Raw genomic sequence first — 20,804 nt, forward strand, 5'->3', positions numbered from 1 at the left:
TTCTATCTTCCTCTAGCTTCATGCACCTTCTCAAAGGTCCAAATTCAGTAGGATGGAAAAAATTCCCATCAAAACAAAAACCAAAACAGCAACAAACCAAACCAAACAACCAACAAACCTGCCCCCAAAACAAAAAACTCAACCCAACCAACCAACCAAGCCCCCATAAAACCAAAACAAACAAAAAACCCACAAAAAACCCAAACCCAACAAAACAAACAAACAAAAAAATACAAACAAACCAATCCCAACAAAAATGAAACACCCAACCCCAAACAAATCAATGAATGAGATCTTAGCTTAATCTAGTATCTACCCAGGTAGTAAGGCCATTTTTCCAAGACTGTTTTGCCCAGCTGTTACCCAGGCCTCAAACACACAAAATCCATGTATATCCTGCTCAAAACAGAGCAAAAGCTTCTCTCCCCTGATTGAACTCTCCATGATTTGCAAGTCATTTAGTTTTCACATTCACAGAGGGAATGCAGGCAGGCACATTCAGAAGAGATTTTAGGCTGTGAATACCAATCTCAGATGCTTAGCTCAAGGAAGGACAAGAAATTCCAAAAACAGCCCAAGGATGGGATCCTTGGGCTAGAAACATACCCTCCTGGGGCTATTTCTGTTATCTTCTTGCATACTGCTGCTTTCAGCTACTGATTGCTGTCCATCCCCTTCAGCTTGGTGCTTGACTTAGAGTGCATGGTGTTTCCTGGCTTTGTGAATTGCACTTCGAAAGTGGGGAATCTCCGAAGCTGCTCACCTTCTCTTTTTGCAGACCAGCAAGTCCAAAGGATCCCCGACCCCCCTGCAACTGGGATCCTCAAAATACCCAAATCCTTGGGCTGTCAGTCGGGGAATGCTTTGCCTTCAAAGACAACTCAGCTTCTGAAATCATCTTAGGCAACAAATACCAGGACAGACAGATCTCCCAAATACATCACCTTCCAAGTGGGCAGCACAGGCAGCCAAGGGGATCAAGATGGCAGTGCCCTGGGAACCCTGGTATTAGACTGTACTAAAACCACTAAATCTTTCAGCAGCATCTGAGAAAGCAAAATTTGCCCTTTTTGTTAATATTCATGTCTACCAGTAGTTGTTGCTATTTCTGACATGTGAGGGGAGAGGACTGCTCTGTTCCCCTTCCCCATAATTTCCGCCCAAAGCCCATTTCAAACTGGCCTTGAACCAAATTTTTGTGCTTTTTTTTTAAAAAATAGTGATTCACCCAGCTCCTATCAAATCACACTTTGAGACATATGCCTTGTAATATTTTACTTCCACAAGCTACAAGGACAATCATCAGGAAGAACAGGAAGCATACACTGATTTATAGCTCCAACAGAAGACTCAGGGGACCGAAAGTATAAATTACTCAAGTTAGCATTGCTACCAAGAACTCTATAAAGTTTTTAGAAATTTCTGCATTTTGTTTCTATGTACAAGGACTTTTTCTGCCTTCAAATCTACAATATAAATCTTATTCAGTTCACCTCTATGAAATTTAAATACAAACTCGGTAAATCAGTGTAAAGCAGCAGCAATTATAATTGAGGATTTGAGAAATATAATGTGCTAACACTTCTGCAAATGAAGTACTACAAAATGCATTTTAAAACCCTTTCTGTCTAAATGTCAACATTCCTACTTTATTCAAGGGCAGTGAGTAAGTTTTTTTTAAGAACACTAGAGAGCTTCTAAAGAAAACAAATGCTGTAAAAATTACGGTAAAAGTGACAGAAAAAATAAAATAAATGTTCTTCTTTTTTAACTACGATAAATTAACATCAAGAAGTAATAACAGGGAATGTACAGCAGTAAGTATAGAAAACACAAGCCTACTTTCCAAACCAGGATTGTGTACCAGACTAATTTTCTTTAATGCTCATCGTAACTACGGTCCAATGGGAACAGAGAGGAAAAAGCAACAAAATAAAAAAAAAATACAACACAAACCAAAAAACCCTTGTGAAAATGCTGAAAAATGTCACCTATGAGCAGGAACCAAACAAGAACCTGTAACCAGACACAACTAGAACTGCACGGGCGCCAGCCTCTCTCCCCTGGTGCTGAATGAGACCTAACAAATATTAAGGTGCTTTAAACAGGAACTGAAAATCCTTGGTCTTATTACCTCTCTGCACAAGCAAGAGCACAGCTGTAGGGGAGATCAGATTACAGAAAGACAGTCTAAGTAATAAAACCAGTAATACCTTAAAGTCTAACAGGAAAACATTCTGCACCCTCCCTTCAGGAAAATACTTTTTAATAGCCTGAAACAGTATTTTTCAATTTCTTCTCCCTTTACTATTTCACTTCAAGTATGTTAATTTTGGCTTCTTTTCTCTCACGGAAGTTTGGGATTTTACCAGTGGACACTGAGAGGAAACGCAGAACAAGAAACAACCTTTTGAGCACCTTTAAAGCTAGATCCTTACCTTTCAATCACATGCACATATCACATACTGTTTCTGAAATCCACCCATCCATATGCCAAACTTCCCACGCTCCCCCTTCAAGCACAGGCAACACTAAAGACATGTAATACGATCATTCTGCATTCATGGTTTTAAAAAACAGCGTACGACCTACATTATTATTGTCTTGCTGTTGGAGCTGAATGCATGAAACTTAAACAGAGACTCACCTTGCATGGTAGCGCGAGTGCCAGGAAGCGCAGGCACTGGAGGAGGAAAGGTGTGACGTGGCTGTCTCAGGTTGACTTTCTGTAAATTTGGTTGCGTGCCAGGAGTGAGGCCTGCAGGCTAGGTCATTTCTTCTGAAAACAAGAGTTAGAACATATTAGTTTAACGCGAACAGTTCAGTAAAGTGACATGCAGAAGGAAAAAGTAAAAAATCTACCAGGGCAGTAGTCAAGTGCTATACAGAGGCACAATGACTTTAAATGACAGCAAATGAGATAACTTTCTACATGCATGCCAGTTTTGAAAAGACACCAGCATTCCTTTAAAAATGTTTGAAATGCAGTGAAACCTCAACACCACTCTCCAAGGCCTGTGCTTGACTTTTTTTTTTCTTTTCTTTTTTGTTGATTTTGGGGGTGGGGTGGTTTTTATGAGGGGTGGAGACAGGCAAACAAATTTTAAAGTACCTGACACGTACCCAGAGCTTTAACAGTTAAAGGTAATACTGAGACTTACAACTCTTTTAAAACATGTCAAGAGTACAGCAGGGCTTTGGCAGGGTTTTACTGTAGGTATGTGCTTATGGGAGGAGGTGGGAAGAAAAGAGTTAATGACGGGAAGGATTAAAGCCATGAGCATTGTTTCATACAAGTTAGTAAGAGTGATACAACTAATAATTTTAACTCCAGCCAAGTTCTGCTTCAGCTCTTGAAATGTTTGGCACCCCACGTATGCAGCCTAGGTTTCTGTTTTGGGATTTATTTTTTTTTTAAAGAGCACACCTCAAACAGTTCAGCAATTCAAAGTCTCAAAATATCTACAAATGTACATGCTTAAGTAACTGAAGATATCCCTTCTAAGAAGTACAACAAGAAGTTGTCAGAGCTTTGTGCCTTGTAAACCTTTCTGAAAAACTGCTCTACACTTCTCTGCCCCTTTCTTCTGTTCAAGAATTAGTAACAACAGCTTGCACTTCCTTCTAAGGACTTGCTGCTTCTAGCACCTCTCGGCTCTCATTAAATAAGTGCATTCTTTTCTCTCAATGTTAATAAGCCTTCTGGGTGGAATTCAGCTACTTCTGTTTCAGTGGGCAGGTGCTGAGTGTGAGCCATTTGTCTAGAACCTCTTAGTCACCTGGGAACAAAGCAGGATCTTACTGAAGGTAATTCATCCTGCCCTTCTCTTTGGCTCATGGTTGTCAAAGCGTAATTTAAAATTTAGAATCACAGAACAGTTTAGGTTGGAAGGGACTTTCAAAGGTCATCTAGTCCAACCTGCCTGCAATGAGCAGGGACATCTTCAACTAGATCAGGTTGCTCAGAGCCCCGTACAGCCAGGCCTGGAATGTCTGCAGGGATGGGGCATCTACCACCTCTCTGGGCAACATTAGACAAGGTATAACATGAGACAAACCCCATCTTTCTAAGCCACAGTCTGTAAACAAAGGCTTACAGGACCTTAGATCTTGAGGGTTTTATAAATGCACTTATGTATTTCACTTATGTATTTACGAAGCTTATTACTGCAAGGTTAAATAATTTGCTAAGCTGAGAAAGTGTTCCAAATTTTGAACTTTAATTCTAAAGGCAGTTCTAATTTTTTTCACTCATTCCTCCTTTTTATAAATTTGGGTTATCAATCAACCACTGGACCAAGAGAACAAAACTAAAGTTCATTATAAACCCAGTATCTTCAAAACAGGTCAAATTTGAGTACATGGCTTTTTGCAGTAAACTCAGGAAGATCTGATGAATTCCATGGTGAATTGTCTTTCCAAACTCTGCATGCAGGACTACAAAAGGAGAATAATAATTCTACAGGGAAGCTGTAATTTCACTGAGAAGTGTAGCATCATTACTGTCACTAAAAAAAAAAAGAAGTAATTGTTTCCATAAACAAAAGCCTACTCTTCTCAGCATGACAAAAGAGAAAACAGTTAAGCAGCACATCACTGTGTTGTTCTTTCTTGGTAGAATACGAAATTCAGAGGGTTGGTGGAGAAGCCCAAATACTCTTGGTGTAAACAAGTGCAAAAGATTCTGCTCAGCGATGCGTTGCTGGGCTCCAGACAGCCCTTGTATACTCCAAGGGCCACAAGCCTGTGTGCAGGTATGGAAAAAAAAATAATTTGTTCCACTGTTCAGCTGCACAGAACATTGAAGGGTTTTTCCCCCCAGAGCTCACATCTAATGGTATCAATACCAGTTTGGCAAACCACGAATATCTATTTAGGCAAATTCAATAGACCTCCTAGGTATCAATTCAGCAAAAAGGTTAACCTGTTATGAGACAATTACTTTTCTATGATGCACCACTAAGAAAACACAAGACTAGAAAACTAGCACAATACAAGGTATATTCGGAGTATGAGGAAACGAGGTTGGGAAAGAGGACTTCTGAGATGGTTTGCTATGGGTTTGGCAAATGGTAGAGGAATTTGATCACTGGGAAGGAACAGCAGGGATGCACTTCTAAAGTCAGTACTGTACCTCATGGAACTTCTCAAGATCTTCATAAGATAGCTTCTTGCCACATGAACATCATTTTCAGATGGCATTTTCTGTGCTACAATATCCACCACCACTTTCATCTTCCTGAGCAGCCAAGCAAGGGGAGGAACAGACTGTATTGAGCTGTGATGTGATGCACAAGTGGACAAGAACTTTCAAGTTCTATTTCATTTTTTGTATTTGTGGACACATGCATGTTTTTAAGAGGTACTTTTTTTTTTTTAGACAGAATAGTCTGCACAGCCTAAAAATGCTGCTGAGATACCTGGAGGATCGAATCACATAGATACCTGCTTTTGTTGAAGTCCACAACATGATTAAACATTAATTTACTGTGCATAGTCAACAACGCTTTCCACTAGATTTTCATCATTTAATTGTATTTACTATTTCCTGCACTTCAAGAAACATATTTTTCTAACAATAATCAGAGCACAGCATGACTAGTGATTCTAAAACCCAGCACAAATAAGTAGAAGGACTGGAAAGAAAAGATTAAAAGACTCAAGACAGGAATATTTTACAGGCAACTAAAGATGCTGGAAGCTGAGCATTTATATTCTAATGTAATGCCTCTGTATTAATTCTGAGTGACAGAATGAGATCATCTGAATCTACAACCCAGAAAACCTCTAGCATTAATGGAAGCATTAATAAAAGCATTTCACCGAGAGTGTCTTTCTACCAGCACATTTACAAAAGCTGCTGGGAGGAAAATGCTGATGAGCTTTGAAGATACGATACAAAGGGAAGAAAACAATTTCTACTGACTATAAAGCAAGCTGCTAGATAGTGGTCTCAATGACATGTGTGTGCAAATACTTTAGCAATAAAATAACCTTTCCAATCCAGTTTTTCAGCATAAATCTGTCCTTTTATAGTTACTGCTTAGAAGTCATTAAGAAAGACATTCTGAATTTCACAGGCTATAGGGATTAGAGATACTGGCTTAGATTGCTGCAGCAATACCGAGGATGTTGACTGGATATGGCGGGGTTGGGGGGAGAGAGAAAATGTACCTCCTTGACCAAGAGAGAAAAAATATTAAACTAGACAGGCAGATTTATCTGTAAACAAGAACAAAAGCCAGAAAAATATCTTAAAAATGAAAATTGAATACAGTAACAGAATTACCTCAGTATACAACAGAAATATCAACAAATATGAGCCACTGCCTCTGTTTTCTGGCACATTCTTAATTTCTGCAGGTACCATTCAGATAAAAGACCAGCAGATACAACAGAGACATGTATTTTCCCCTGCCCCTAAAAGAATTTCTGTTTTATTCCCACCTACCAAAGAGCACCCTTATGGTAACCCTACCACATACAGGCTTTTTGCTCTTGGAGTTCCAAAGCAAAAGGAGGACAGGCGGTTCTGGGGACCTGCCAGCAGGTGGAAAGCAATCACTGGGACTTATTTGCCTGTTAATGTTTCTTTCCAGCCCTCTGCTGAATGAACAAGGATGGAAGGCCTGACCAGTGTCTCACATGTCAGTGTAAGGCAGCAAATATTTCAGTGCAAGTAGCAGCAGCTACACATGACAGAGGCTGTACAGCATTTCTGAGACAGAAAACAGGCTGTCAGTCATCTTGTTACTGGTCCCCTCTCTTTAGCTCAAAGGGGTATTTTTCATACAAGCAGGGCTGACATAATCACACAAAGACATTCTGACCCATCTCAAAAGCGAGGTAATGAACAATACCTCCAGTGATTTTCCAGGTAAAACTTTGGAAATGTGAAAATGAACCAAGAGTCACACTGATGTGGTATTTTAACCAGGACTGCTCAGGAGGCACTTCATAGAATCAGAGTGGTTGGGGTTGGAAGGGACCTCTGGAGATCATCTAGTCCAACCCACCTGATAAAGCAGGTTCACCCAGAGCAGATCGCACAGGAACGTGTCCAGTTGGGTCTTTGATGTCTCCAGAGATGGAGACTCCACAACCTCTCTGGGCAGCCTGTTCCAGGGCTCTGGCACCCTCAGAGTTCAGTTTCTCCTCAAGTTTAGATGGAACCTCCTGTGCTTCAGCCTGTACCTGCTGCCCCTCATCCTATCGTTGGGCACCACTGAAAGGTCTGGTCCCATCCTCCTGACACCCACCCCTGAGATATTTATAAACATTGGTAAGATCCCGTCTCAGCCTTTTCTTCTTCAGGCTGAAGAGACTCAGCTCTCTCAGTCTCTCCTCATAAGAAAGGTGCTCCACTTCCCTTTGTAACAGCTGCCGTGTGCTATTTCATACCTTTACGCTGCCCGAAATATATTGATCCTTATTATTGCTTTTCACGTTAAATGCGAATAACTCAAGACAGCTCAGCTTGTCAGCGGGAAAGGAGGAGGAGGGACAGAAACTCCCCTCCAGTTCACGAACGGCCCCGCCCCGCCCGGTTCCCCCCACGCTTATCGAGGCCGCACGGACTTCCCGCTCCGCCACCGCCCCCTGCCGGCCGCCCCCGGCGCCTCGCCGGCCCCGCCCCGCAATGCTTCCTGCTGCTCATCCGCATCAGCTGCACCAGGAAATTAAACCTGGGGTTACGCACAAATTCCCAGTTTTTCTAATTTAAAAGGAAGGATGAGACAGTGGCCTCAGTCAGAACTGAGCTGTATCTGCAAAGAGCTGTTGCACGCTGTCAGCACTAATTTTCTGAGTTAAAATTCTTGTAGTGGTTATATTAAAGATTCTTCAAAAAAAAGTATTCAGTTTTCAGTCACTTCAGTTTCTACAGAACATTTTTGGATGCAAAGCTGCAGGCCACTGTTTCACAGCACAGTCCACATGTTTCAGTGTACAATTTCCCTGCAAGCCCTAGAATTCGGGAACCAGTCAATGCAGTTAAACGGAACAACGGCTATCAAAATAAGTTCTCTGTCCATTCACCAAGATGCACCTCAGACTTTTCAGTAGTGCTTTGTTTTTTAAAAATAGCCCAAAAACTTTCACAGTGGCAGCAGGAGCTCCAAACTATTTTAAACCCCAACTACAACGAGGAAATTGTCCCTATTCCAGTGTAAGGTAAATGGCTACAAGCCTGCGCTGCCTGCACGCCAAGGATGCCAGGCCAAGGAAATGCAGAATGGCTGCAGCACTGAGATGAGATGGAAACCTACACGTGCTTAAAGGTCAAACACACAGTTCATCAGCATTCTCAAACAAGAAGCACACTCGGACACAGCGCACACTGAACAGCACGTCGCACAAGGCGCCCTCAGATTGTTTCAAAGCCAAATAAACTAATTCATGCCAATTCATGTAGAGAAAATGTCAAGGATTTGTAGTGACAGCACACGTGCCCTTGCCTGTCCCTTTAAAAATCCTAAATTACTTAGTTGTCCCCAGTTTTCTCACCTCACATCCCTTAAAGTAACACCAGGCCAGACATACTAACACTCAGTTAACAAATATTTTATAAATCTGTATGTGCTGGGGGGGGCGGAAAAAAGTCCTTCCAAGACATGTCTTTATTTTCAGTTCACTAATATTGTGCTCAAGGGATTAAAATACACTAGACCAACATATAATGCAATTAAATGGGTATGCAACAGGCACTGTAAATAAACTACCAATTCAGTTATTCTATTTATGAAAATATCACTCAGATATTTTAAGTCTTCTGAATCCATGGAGCCGCAGGAAATGAAGCTGAAAACCACCATGAAGCCGTAGTAACCCACAAGGACCTCAAATAATAATAAGAAATAACAATGTCACTGGTTTTCCTTCCAAAAATAGTTAAATATATTTTTCCTTGCAGATCGTGAAGATCTCACCCAACTGTCTAACCTGGGAACTCACAAGTATAACAGGATGATTTTTTTTTTTGTCTGTTGGTTTGTTTTTTCTAAAAATAATAATACTTTAAAAAAAAAAAAGATAAAATCATTATCTGAAAAAAATTTTTTTTTGAATGAGCACTTATTTGGCCAAAATACCTTCTTTCTTTTTTTTTTTTCCTTGTCCTTCCTTCAAATAGACAAACAACATCCCTTTCTATAGAGTGCTGCCCTCTGCAGACAAAGACATCAGGTGCTTTCTGTCTCAGGCAACTATAGTAGTAGAATTCACATTACTTCCCATTAATTTAGTCACCACTGGCTGATCTATCTGCCAGGGTAACACAGGAATAAAATATCTACAATTTGGCAAAACACTAAGGTCCAGCAGCAAAGCTGTATAAGGAATGTGAACAGCTTCTTGCATCACCCCCAAGAATTCAATACAACCATGAGTTATACTAATCTAGGCTCAAATGGTTGATATAAATACCATAAAGAAGCTGTAGGTTAAGTGCGATATAATCCCCTCCTCCTTGCCATTTTCAGTGTTTTCCTGCCTTCCACATACCTGTCTATATCTTTGGATGCAATAGAAAAACAAGAAATAGGTAAAAGTAATCTTAAAAGGAAGACAAGACATCCAAACTTGAGGTTGAACACTTCTCCTGAACAGTTACTCCCCTACTTCATTTGTTCCTTATTTCTTTGAAAATTAAGAAAGGAAGGGGTGGTGGTACATATGTGTGAAAGAATATGACAATAAAGAAAAACCACAAAAAGTCCCCTGAAAATGTTCATGCAACAATCCCATGTTAAAGGAGACTCCCCAAATTAAAAAGTTCCCACAATATATTTTGAAGTAAACCTTCACTGTCATTCGTAACCAATATGGATGATTTTTTAAAGTTATATTTATATATCTATATATATATACACATACAAACACACACATGTATGTATAGATATACAGATATGATATGCGCATATAGATGTGTGTATATATATTTATGCAAAGTCACTTCTTAGGCTTTTCAAAATATGCCCACAACTTCCCTTTCCAGGTTGACGGTTTTGCACTTCAATCACTGCTTTTTTGTCTTCCCGATACACCAAAGCCCTAGTGAAACCTGACCCGCAGTCCACTTCTGAATTTCTCTCCCTGCTTCTTTCTAGAGCATCAAAGGCTGAGCTGCTTGGTTCCCTTTTTGTAAGGTTGTCCTATTGCCTTCCACTCAGATACAGCCTTGGATGCCCAAACTTTCTGCTGTCCTGGGCCCAGACAGCAGCAATTTAAGTGCTTTTTCTAAAGTATGCTCTATGCCAGCATTCACACCACCTATCCCGGAAAGCAGATCTGTAGTGAGCTTTATAAAAACACCACACACTATGTCTCTTTCACACTTACTCCCTGAATGAAAAAGAATATCTGAATGGAACTTTATTTGGGATTAACAGAACCTTATTTGGGATGAAAATTAGTTATATTAGGTATCTGTTGAATATTAAATGGAAATGCTTTCACATCATTATTGATAAAATACTGCTTATATGAGACTTAAAAAACTAGTATGCCAGCTCAATAGCCTAGGAAAATGAATTTAAAGGTGAAGTTTGTAATATCAGAAATCATCAACAGCAACATTACTGTTAGCTTGTCAACTGTGCACTCTTTCCCAAAATCAACACTGGAGGGCTGACACGCACAAATTCAAAGCACTACTGGCAACACTCCAGCCACACCAGAGTTTTTGTTTCAAGATTCTGCTTCTCTTTATTAACAGCAGCACACACCCGTTTGTCACAACCAGTGCTCTTTGCATTTTAGCATCTATTCTTTTGGCAAAATCCCCTGTGACATACTTCACTGGAATGGGGTAAACCACTGATGAAAACTAATCAGCCTGGTATATGAAAAAAGCTCCTTTCTGACCTCAGGCAGCTGAGCCCCGCTGCTACATCCCCATGGTCCGGTGACAGCTGGATTGGCCACAGGCAGAAAAATCCAGACATCCAAGACAGTGCATGTAACATGCACAGATACACACACTGCAGAAGACGAACAGTTAAGAGAGAGAGAACAGTTGGTAGTTTCAAGCAACACTGAAACCCATGCAGAGAAATTAAAAATAAAGAACAGAATTTTCATGAAAAAAAACAGCTATTGGCAGCCTGGTCACTCTATGACAAATGTACGACTGACCTACCATACTCAGCTCTTTTCAACGTTTAAATGACCTCTGGATACACAATACCATAACCGTAAGTTGCCATGCATAAAAATAAAACCCAGTACCAGTCCTTCCTTAAGGTGGGAATTATTTAGCCAGCTTCTGAGACACGGAAGCTGTGTTAGCACACAGAGAATGAAGCACTACCAACTCCTAATAACGAACCATCTTATACCTAATCTAAAACTGGTGCAAACTGGCCACAAACAGCTTCTGTTTTCTTCAGGGAATGACTGCTACCCGTCTTGTGCAGTCTGAAGCCATATTATTGAAATCACCCCCACACTAAAAAAAAGATAAGGTTATCCCGACATTACAAGACCGATCAGGGACAACTCAGTTCCCTGTTTCTTGAAATTCTGGATCAGTATTCTAACTCAACCTTCAAACTATTTCCACGTCAGAACAACACTCAAATTCTGGCCTTCCTATGGCTATTCTGAAACCTTTTTTCACCCCAAATACAGCAGCAGAAGTGACTTGGGTTCAGCAAGACCTAAGAGAAGGAATACTGAAAAGAATATCAGCCAACAGGATCAGTAAAGGAATTCATACAGAATGATAAACTTGCAGCCCAACTTAGACTTCCCCACCCAAAAGCTTTTTCTAAATTTCTGTTGAAACCATGCTGGTACTGGAGGTATAGAAATGAAGAAGATAATGCAACCAACCTTGAAGATATATTATGTAGTAAAATTGTTCACGAAAAGGAATGGCTAAAGCAGATGCACTGCAGGAATGGTATTTAATTAAATAAATATTTAGAATAATACTGCAGGTCTCGATTATCAATGATCTAGTCCTTTTTAGTCAGAAAAAAACATTGGAATAAGAAGTAGAACCAACTCAACAGGCCCACACGAAGTATTTTTGCTCATCTATTGAAGAGCTTGCATTTGCTAAGTATTCAAACATTGCTTCTTAGCCTATTCTCACAGCACTTGGGATTCTCAAGTAATCTTCCAAATAAATACTAGCCACATCATACAGCATCCAGGAGCCATTTATTTCAGCTTAGCCACCACTGAGACAAAATATGAGTGCAACAGTGTAGAAAAATTACAATATTTTCCGCATTAATAAAGACCTCAAGAAGTTTTTTTTATGCAGAAATTTTCCCTTGGGGCATCTTGGTCTCAGAAGGACAACAGAGATTTGAAAGGAGAAAGCGATGCATGAAAAAAAAAATAAAAGGAAGGTGGAAAGTGAGCAAACCCTCTTCTGGACCACATGTACAAGTGTAGCAAAAATTTCTAGTGCTTCCACTGAATGTAGCATGTGAAGATAGCTATGCAACTGTAAATCACTGTGATAAATGGCACTGTTTAAAAAAGGATTTTTATTGTCATAATAACTATTTTCAGATTAAAACAGACAGAGTTTCGGAACATTACAGAACTCATAATTTGGGTGTGAAATCTCAGCTGCCTTAACGTGTTGGAAGCCCGAGGTGTAAGGTGGTTAGAGTTGCACAATCACCCTCTGAGGTAACCTCTCCCTCCTTAATGTCCCAAGGGCAGCTCAAGTTTCAGGTGGAGAAGCTAATTGTTATATCCCCCTTCTTAATCTCCAACCGCTGACTGTAGCTGTAACAGCATTACAACAAGAAGCAGTACAATTTGAAACACTTACGCATACATCTACAATTTCTCCATTGGCAAAGGGCAGATATTTTCCCTCAACTTCTTGCAGCACGAGCTCCTCTCCTCCTATGCCTGTATTAATCCAGGCCAAATCTCTCCATCATTTTGTGTAGTGATTCTTCATTGAAGTAGAGGGGATATGCATGGGCAGATACAATGTTGTCACTGCTGTCAACCAGAGCTCCTACCAGCTGGCGGGGCTGCAGGTCTGTGCTTACCCTGAGAAAGGCAAAGCCACCACCTGCCATCCCTAGAGGAAAGCTGGGGGCTGCACAGAGGCAAGTGAAAGAAGCTGTCTCCTCTGCTGAGGCTGGCTCTACGTCCTGACATTTTATTCTGTCAGACATAGAGCTGGACCCGAACTTCAACCCTCCCTACAAGGCAGTGCCAATCCTTATCACATAGTGGTTGAGCAAGAGTAAGCTACAGGAGATGACCACAGAAGCATGCATGGATAAGAATGACCTTTCTTCCCTTGCACTGTCTCTCATATAGAGTATCAGGGTCATCCAGAGACAGTGATACTCTTCCTCCTATTGCAAAGAGACTAGCAGCTGTGCCTGGAGAAGATGGATCTCCCTTTAAACCCTGCACACAGTACTGTACCTACAGGATGCACAAACTTGTCCATGTCTCCACACCTGCCCAAACCTTCTTCCCTCCATCACACACACAGAAATGGAAAGGTATGTCTGAATCCTGAAAATATAGGGCTTAATTTCTTCACTCTTCTCAACAACGTTGAGACTCTTCGAGAAACTTACACATGAACTAAGAGTTCATGAAAAGGAAATGCAATGAATGCAAGGATATCATACAATAGTTTGGGTTGGAAGGGACCTTCAAAGGCCATCTAGTCCATCCCCCTGCAAGACATCTTCAACTAGATCAGGTTGCTCAGAGCCCCGTCCAGCTTGGCCTAGAATGTCTCCAGGGATGGGACATCTACCACTTCTCTGGGCAACGGGCCACTGTCTCACCACCCTCATTGCGAAAAAAAAAAAAATGTCTTCCTCATGTCTGGCCTGAATCTCTTATCTTTTAGTTTAAAACCATCACTCCTTGTGCTATCGCAACAGGCCCTGCTAAAAAGTCTGTCCCAATCTTTCTCATAAGCCCCTTTTAAGTACTGAAAGGCCACTGTAAGGTCTCCCCAGAGCCTTCTGTTCTCCAGGCTGAACAACCCAAACTCTCTCAGCCTGTCCTCACAGCAGAGCTGTTCCATCCTTCTGATCATTTTTGTGGCCTTCTCTGGCCTCCCTCCAACAGGTCCATGTCTTTCCTGTACTGAGGGTTCCAGAGCTAGACACGAGACTTCGGGTGGGGTCTCACCAGATCAGAGTAGAGCAAAATCACCTCCCTCGACCTGCTGGCCACATTCCTTTTGATGCAGCCCAAGATATGGTTGGCCTCTGGACTGCAAGTGCACACTGCCAGCGGATGTCCAATCTTTCATCCATCAGTACCTCCAAGTCTTTCTTTACAGGGCTGCTCTCAATCCCTCCATCCCCCAGCCATTATTGATATTGAAGATATCAAACTGGCAACACCTCTGCCAAAGATTCACCCGTGATAGCCAGCTCATCCCCTGACCCAGAGAATCAGCAGTGGACATGGACAAGGGACCATACCCTGTTCCACCCCTGTAGTTCAGACCCTTCAGGCAGCAGTTCCCAGAGCCACTGGTCCACATGAAGAACCCAGTCCAGTCCAGCCACTGTGTAAAATGTTCAAGTCTTCAGTAAATTTATGCTGATAAAAAAAAAATAAATTCCTACTTAAACTATTAACTGCAACAATGCTACTTCCTTTTATTTGGATACCCTGGAAACAACACAGGCCTTATTTTTGAGCAGATGTATGGCAGCCTTAGAACACTTAAAACCATTTAAGAGTTGAAAGTTTAAAAGTCTTGACTAGACAACTCTGATTTCTGGAATTCCCAGAGCAGAGCTGATTTTGTTTAGTGGATAATGTTCTTGCAGGCTTTTAGGCTTCTTTTGCAGAAACTGAATGTGCCAAGATACGCACCCAATTTAACCTCATTAGACCTGAAATCCAGGTCAAATCACAGAATCACTTCACAGCAGTAACACCACAAACCTTCAATAGATTATTCCTCTTCCAGCCCACCTCAGACCACTCCTTCAGATCTTAATCTTCAGTCACCCTAATTATCACCAAGTGTAAGTTTTACAAGAAAGTAAATCTGGCAAAAATAAAACTAAAAAAATACAAGTTGAAATGTGCTTGGATACAAAGAAAACAAATCGGAAACTACTTCAATGATTTTTTGAGGTCAAATCAGTTACAATGGATGATAATAGACAGGAAAAAAAGCTCTAGCTATATTCACAAATAGTTATTCCTGCTGCTAAAACTTGTGTGCTAAAAAACCACAGGGGCTATCAGCATCTCTCTGAAGAGACTAATTTAATAACTGAATTCATCCGTGCACTCTGCCTGCATAAACCAACGATGGATCCTGATGCAAGGTGTCTATGGACAATCTCACAACAAATAATTATACTATACATTCACATGCAAGTTGTGCCTATGTCACTATTTTTAAAGCTGAAGCAGTGAATATGGCTCTAACTCTGAATACTTATCTAGTTGCATTTATGTACCAGACTTAGTCTTCTTCAGCTGGAAAACAAAACTGTGTTTTAACACTAGTGTTAGGGTGGTACAGAGCTCCCTCACAGAAGTTTAAACAGCCTCAAGGAACAGAAAAGATGTCTTTCATACATAAAAAGATCACTGAAAGAGACACACTGAATAATACACATGAGCTCCACATGATTAATGAAAGTCTAATATTTTATAGCTTTATTTGAAGTTCAGTGAGATCAGCAGAAACATGTGATATGTTTTAAGTGCCAGCATTCTGCTATGTATTATTATGCTTTATTATAAACCAACAATAAACCACAGAAGTTGATCATAACTCTTCTGGGATCTCATCCCACAAATACAACAGGCAATTCCTACCTGAGCAGCTCACACTGGAGGGAAGCTCCATTAGCCTCACTAGATTAAGGATTTCTCTAATGGAACTGGCTGCTCTGTCTGGTCACCACTAAGCAGATAGAGAGAGAAACACATCCTGAGCCCACGCTGCTCTGGCACCCCACCTTCACAGCATATGTTCTTGAAGAGCAGGAAGCAGCAACTGCCTGGCAGTGAGAAAAAAATCCTCCTCCGCCAAATTTATCATTTAACACCCTCCCTCACTTCCCAAAACTGCATAAAACAAGTGTATTTAAATGTCTTTTTTTTTTCCCAGATTGCTCACTACTTCATATTCCTCTCCTTCCCAAGGAGAAATCCCACGATCCCTCCTTAGATTTACAGGGAGGGACAATTTTGGTCTCAAACATTTATCAGCATACTTGTTTCCTCTTGCACTGTTCCGTAAAAATCCCCTGGCATCCTTGTGCAACCTCTGCACATGTCAGCAAACTGTTCACAGCCTGAGAAACTTTTTTCCACTGAATTTTCTTTTCGCACCAATAAAAGCTCAAGAATTAAAAACTCTCAGGCCCTGACACTTCAAGCTCTACTAACAGACTGACTCTGCTACCCCATTTTCCCTGATGATACATACTGGGATGAAGAAACTGGCCCAAGAAAACCAGTTGCAGACCTCTCAGAGAGCAGTAACTGCAAACCAGGCCAGGGCACAGCACCGCTGGGAGATGAGTGGTTTTGCTCAGCAACAGAAAGCACACTGAAGCCAGGTCTGCAGCAGAAATGGGAGGCAAATTGGCAAGCAAACCACAAAATACTCTTCTCAAAGTCACCTCCCTTCTTCCACACCTGCTGACTCCACTTCAACAATCCTACTATGAAATTTTTATCAGATGTATTTCAGACAACCCTGCATGGCTTTCCCCTCCCTCCATGGACAAGGTCATAAGGTGCGCAAACAAGCAAAGATAAGAGCACCCAGAGCACTTGCTCACCCCAGCAATGGTCTTAGGGGTGAGGAGCTGTTGGAGCTGCTGGAGCTGGTGTCCTGCTTCCTGGCCAGCCTGGCAGGAACCTCCAGCTCCAGCACAGCGCAGGTACCTACCCGGGCACTGCGCCGGTCAGCGCCTCCTCCCCAGACCCCTTCCCTGGGAAGCAGGCACGGCTCCCAGCTGGCAGGTGAGCCCCCACGGCAAGGAGCGGGATTGGGCCACGAGAGAAGCGATGAGGCCCCAGCTGCAGAGAGGCATGGGGTGCAGGGTGACACCCATCTGGGTTTTGTCCTCAGCAAAAGCAGGTGATGCTGGTGGAGCAGAGCATGGGACCCTGCAGCCCTCTGCGACCGCCCACCCGTCCTCCTCCTGCACTAATCCGCGCCGCTGGGCCAGATTAGGGGATATAATTAGACTCACAAAGGAGCCTTGTTACTGCTCCCCGCTAAGAGGCCGGAGCAGTTTTGATTAGTCAGACCAGCAACTCCACTGACCCACTCTGGTGAACATCACCTGCAGAGCTTGGTGGAGAGGAGTTGAACAAAGCCCACAGAATGAAACCAGAAGACTGTTCCTGGAGTAGGAAGAGGGAGTGGGGATTTTGATTTTTAATTTGGAGAGGTGTTTGACATAGCATGTGGAAAATACACTGAGATTATGCTGCTGAAACTAGTTTTTTTTCAGCTGTTCCACCCTTTCCTTTTGCAATCCTCTAAGTAAATACATGAGTGAACAGACCGGTCTGGGGCACTATATTGAAAAGTTAATGTCACTGATGAGATGACAAATATGCTCTAGGAGCTAAGCTAAAAGAAAATCTCCAGAACATCCTGGGCCTCTTAAGATCTGATGGGCTGTCAATATGATTTGAGAGTTACAGATGTTTTTCCTACACATTAAAAACAATAAGCCAGTCTTTTCAGGGAGCAGCACTTCCTCCAAAAGAGAGACAGCCTGTGACACCCCTAGAAATAAATAACCTTAATACTCAGGCACTGGAAATCATCACCTACAGAGAAGGGTGGCAAGCACATCCTTCTGTCCCCCAGGGAGACCAATGTTACAAATTCTGGGCAATACTTAAAAAAGACAATTTATTTTATTAACTTTTTTTAAAAAATAAGCTTTATTCCACACTCACACCATTAATCCCCTGCCACTGGCCAGATTTGCACATGTAAGCTTGCTGCAGTTGCTGATCATAGTCATACCTGAGGATGTAAAGGACACGGTAACAGGCTGCACAGGGTTTATCTGGGGGAAAATGAAAAGGTAAGTTCTGCTGTATCTTTAAGCATCGACCCAGGAGAATGAGGAGGAGAAACTTTCTTCTATTACTGGCCTATGGGCAGAGACCAGTTTTTTCTTAGGTTCACTGACTCATCACACTAAACACACAATAACTACACATTTTTATTGGTTCTGTGCACAGCAGACTGATTGCCACAAGACGCTGAATGCACCGCAGCATCCTTACCAACAGACTGACCTGCATACAAAAAATGAATGGCTTTTCACAGGTCAAAGTAGGATGTGCTTATAGTCACAAAGGAAATGCTGGAAGTACCGTGGATTTACAGAAATCCTCGAACTTCAGGAGTGAGGAGGAGGTTGGCAAAGGGGCAAAGAGTGGTCTTATTTTATGCAGGCATATTTCGATGTCAGGAATAAATTTAGCATATCACTAGACATAATAAGACCGCATATGGCAGAATAACACAATTGTAAAGAAGTCTAATGGCTCCACTGTGTGAACTTGTTGGAAGTTAGAGGGTGTATGGCTAAAACTTTCCCAGCCAGACAGCAATCCTCTGTCAAAAAAATGACTGCATTTCATATAGAGGTGACAGTATTTATTTCTCACATACGTTCAAGCTAGTATAATGAGGTATTTTTGGAAATAGTCTGAATAAAGGTGGGCTGCTGTGATCCCTTGCTTATCAACATTAACACACATGCATGTGTGTGCATATGCACACTCAGTCTGGAGAAAGACTTTCATTTGATAGGTCACTTTTCTAACATTGTTTCTGAGATATTTTTAAACGTGGAGTTATTGTTATGTGAATTAGGGTTCAAAGTTCAGCTGACAAACACTATTCCATACTTTGTGACTTACTTGGCAAAACAGATAAGTAAAACCAAGTGGAAAAAACTTTTTTTTCCTGAATTTCCCACAGCAAGTCCATCTTCACTCTACATAACAGAACAATGAATTGCATAGAGTGAGCTCTACTGAATCCACTGTCTGAAAAAGTATTAGAATTACATTGGTACAGTGGTAAAAAAGAGCAAAAGCAAGTTTCTCCTTAATTTTAAAGAAGAGGAAAACTTGAACTTCAAGATGTACTTGGCTAACAGGATTTTTAATTTGGCCTTAAAACCTTTTTTCCAGTCTTAATCTGCAATCAGACACTGATGATCTGTCAGCCAGAACAGCAAACAGACAAAGCAAGCTCACCTTCACTACAAGGACTGCTGGGCATGACACTACATTTGCTGAAAATAAACAGTCTCATAATTGCAAGGAAGGCATTTATAAAAGACTAGTTGACAGTTTAAAAATATCCCTGAAAGGACTGGGATTATTTATTACTGTGCTTATTATACACATAGGATTCAAAGATCAGAGAAGGTGGATGACAAGACAAATGCCACACACAAAGATTTCAGTCTATCAAACAGAGACTTTTCAGTCAAATATTTTGAGGGCAACGACCCCCCTCCCCAAGGCCTTACCTCAAGTGTAAACCTGCCTCTCTTCAAGAGAGTACAACCAAGTAAATAACCTGGGATCATTATTCTAGTTGCAGTTGGATTACAGTGTAGAAGGAAAAGGAGCCTACAGCCAACTTCACATACTTGGTATTACTGAAGATGTGCTTATAAAGCTGTGACACTGGATTTGTAATTGCGATGAGCTTTAGTCTATGTAGTACCAAACAATGCTTTATTAATATAACTGCTCTTCCCTTAAAAGAGGAAACTGTATGTTCCCAGTTCAAAGGAAACCCCTACACTCCACAATCTGAGCTTCCAGAAGGCTTTACCTCCTTACTGAAAAATAAAACAGCTAATAGCTTTGAAATCTGAAAACAGAACAGGTCAAGAGTTACCCCCTCCACCTTCTCCTCTCCTATTCCTGGAATCACAAAACAGCGATTCAGGGTGAAAAGCTTTCATAAGGAACACCCGTACCTCTTTCACTCAGAAAGACTTCCCAGATAATTTTTTAGTTTGTTTTAATAACCCAAGTTGTGGGGAGTAATTCGCTCGTCACCGAGAGCAGCACCACAGGAAAAGCAGCGTGTGCCTTCCAGCCGCTGCCGAAGGTCCCGTCCCTGTCCCCGCTCCACCCGACTCCGGCTGCTGACTTAAGTCCTCCCTGAGCCTCTCACCTGCCCTTCCGCAGGGATACAGCTTTTTGCCAAAAATACAAAGATGAAAAATGGTTAAAAACCTGAACGCTCAATACCCGTGCCCCCTTCAAGACCTTCTGGGAAGCACGTTTGGGATGCTTTTGCCTCGACTGACCTTCTTGCATAATTTAAATATATATTTTACCACGTTTAATTTAGGAAGGCTTATCTGAAAGAGACTGTGTGCATTCTAAGGCAGAAACTTCTGAACTACAGACTTGTTTTTGAAATTCCTTTTATGTTACTTAATTAAAATAATAGCCACAAGAGAGCGCTATCAGCAAAGGATTTGCAGGGAAAACAACAGACTCGTGAAGCTAACTGTGATCTTCAGTAGTCAGGAGAGGTTCTGGATGTCTTCATTTTCGAACATGGACTTTGAGACACGTTCATTGTTGTTTCTCTTTGTTTACTCAGCAGTTTTTGGATTTTAGGCACCTTTAAAATGACTCACTCCAACTGAGACACTTGAAATTAACAGGTAGTTTTCTGATATCACCTTTTAGTGAATTACAAACATTCAAAAAAACCCCCAAAAAACCAAAAAAACAACCCAAAACCTTAATGCAATGAGCTAAGACACCAAAACTGTTTGTGGCTTTGCTGTTTGTTTTTG

The 20,804-nt window shown here is 41.4% G+C and overlaps 1 protein-coding gene across 3 annotated transcripts in view; it reads right to left on the reverse strand.

The window, feature by feature from the left end:
• SHROOM2 (shroom family member 2) overlaps positions 1-20,804 on the reverse strand; it is a 125,589-nt gene that overhangs the window by 43,372 nt on the left and 61,413 nt on the right. Inside the window, exons 1-2 of one of the 3 annotated variants that reach the window (XM_065073557.1) lie at positions 10,864-11,113; positions 2,648-2,779 (exon numbers count right to left, since the gene is read on the reverse strand). In XM_065073557.1, coding sequence (XP_064929629.1) covers positions 2,648-2,779; positions 10,864-10,964 — 233 coding nt within the window. In that variant the 5' untranslated portion in view covers positions 10,965-11,113. Of the gene's footprint in view, positions 1-2,647; positions 2,780-10,863; positions 11,114-20,804 lie in introns of those variants that run through there. The other 2 variants (XM_065073552.1, XM_065073546.1) reach the window with 2 other exon arrangements.

The sequence above is a fragment of the Columba livia genome, chromosome 1 (assembly GCF_036013475.1).
Source record: "Columba livia isolate bColLiv1 breed racing homer chromosome 1, bColLiv1.pat.W.v2, whole genome shotgun sequence".
Taxonomy (NCBI): domain Eukaryota; kingdom Metazoa; phylum Chordata; class Aves; order Columbiformes; family Columbidae; genus Columba; species Columba livia.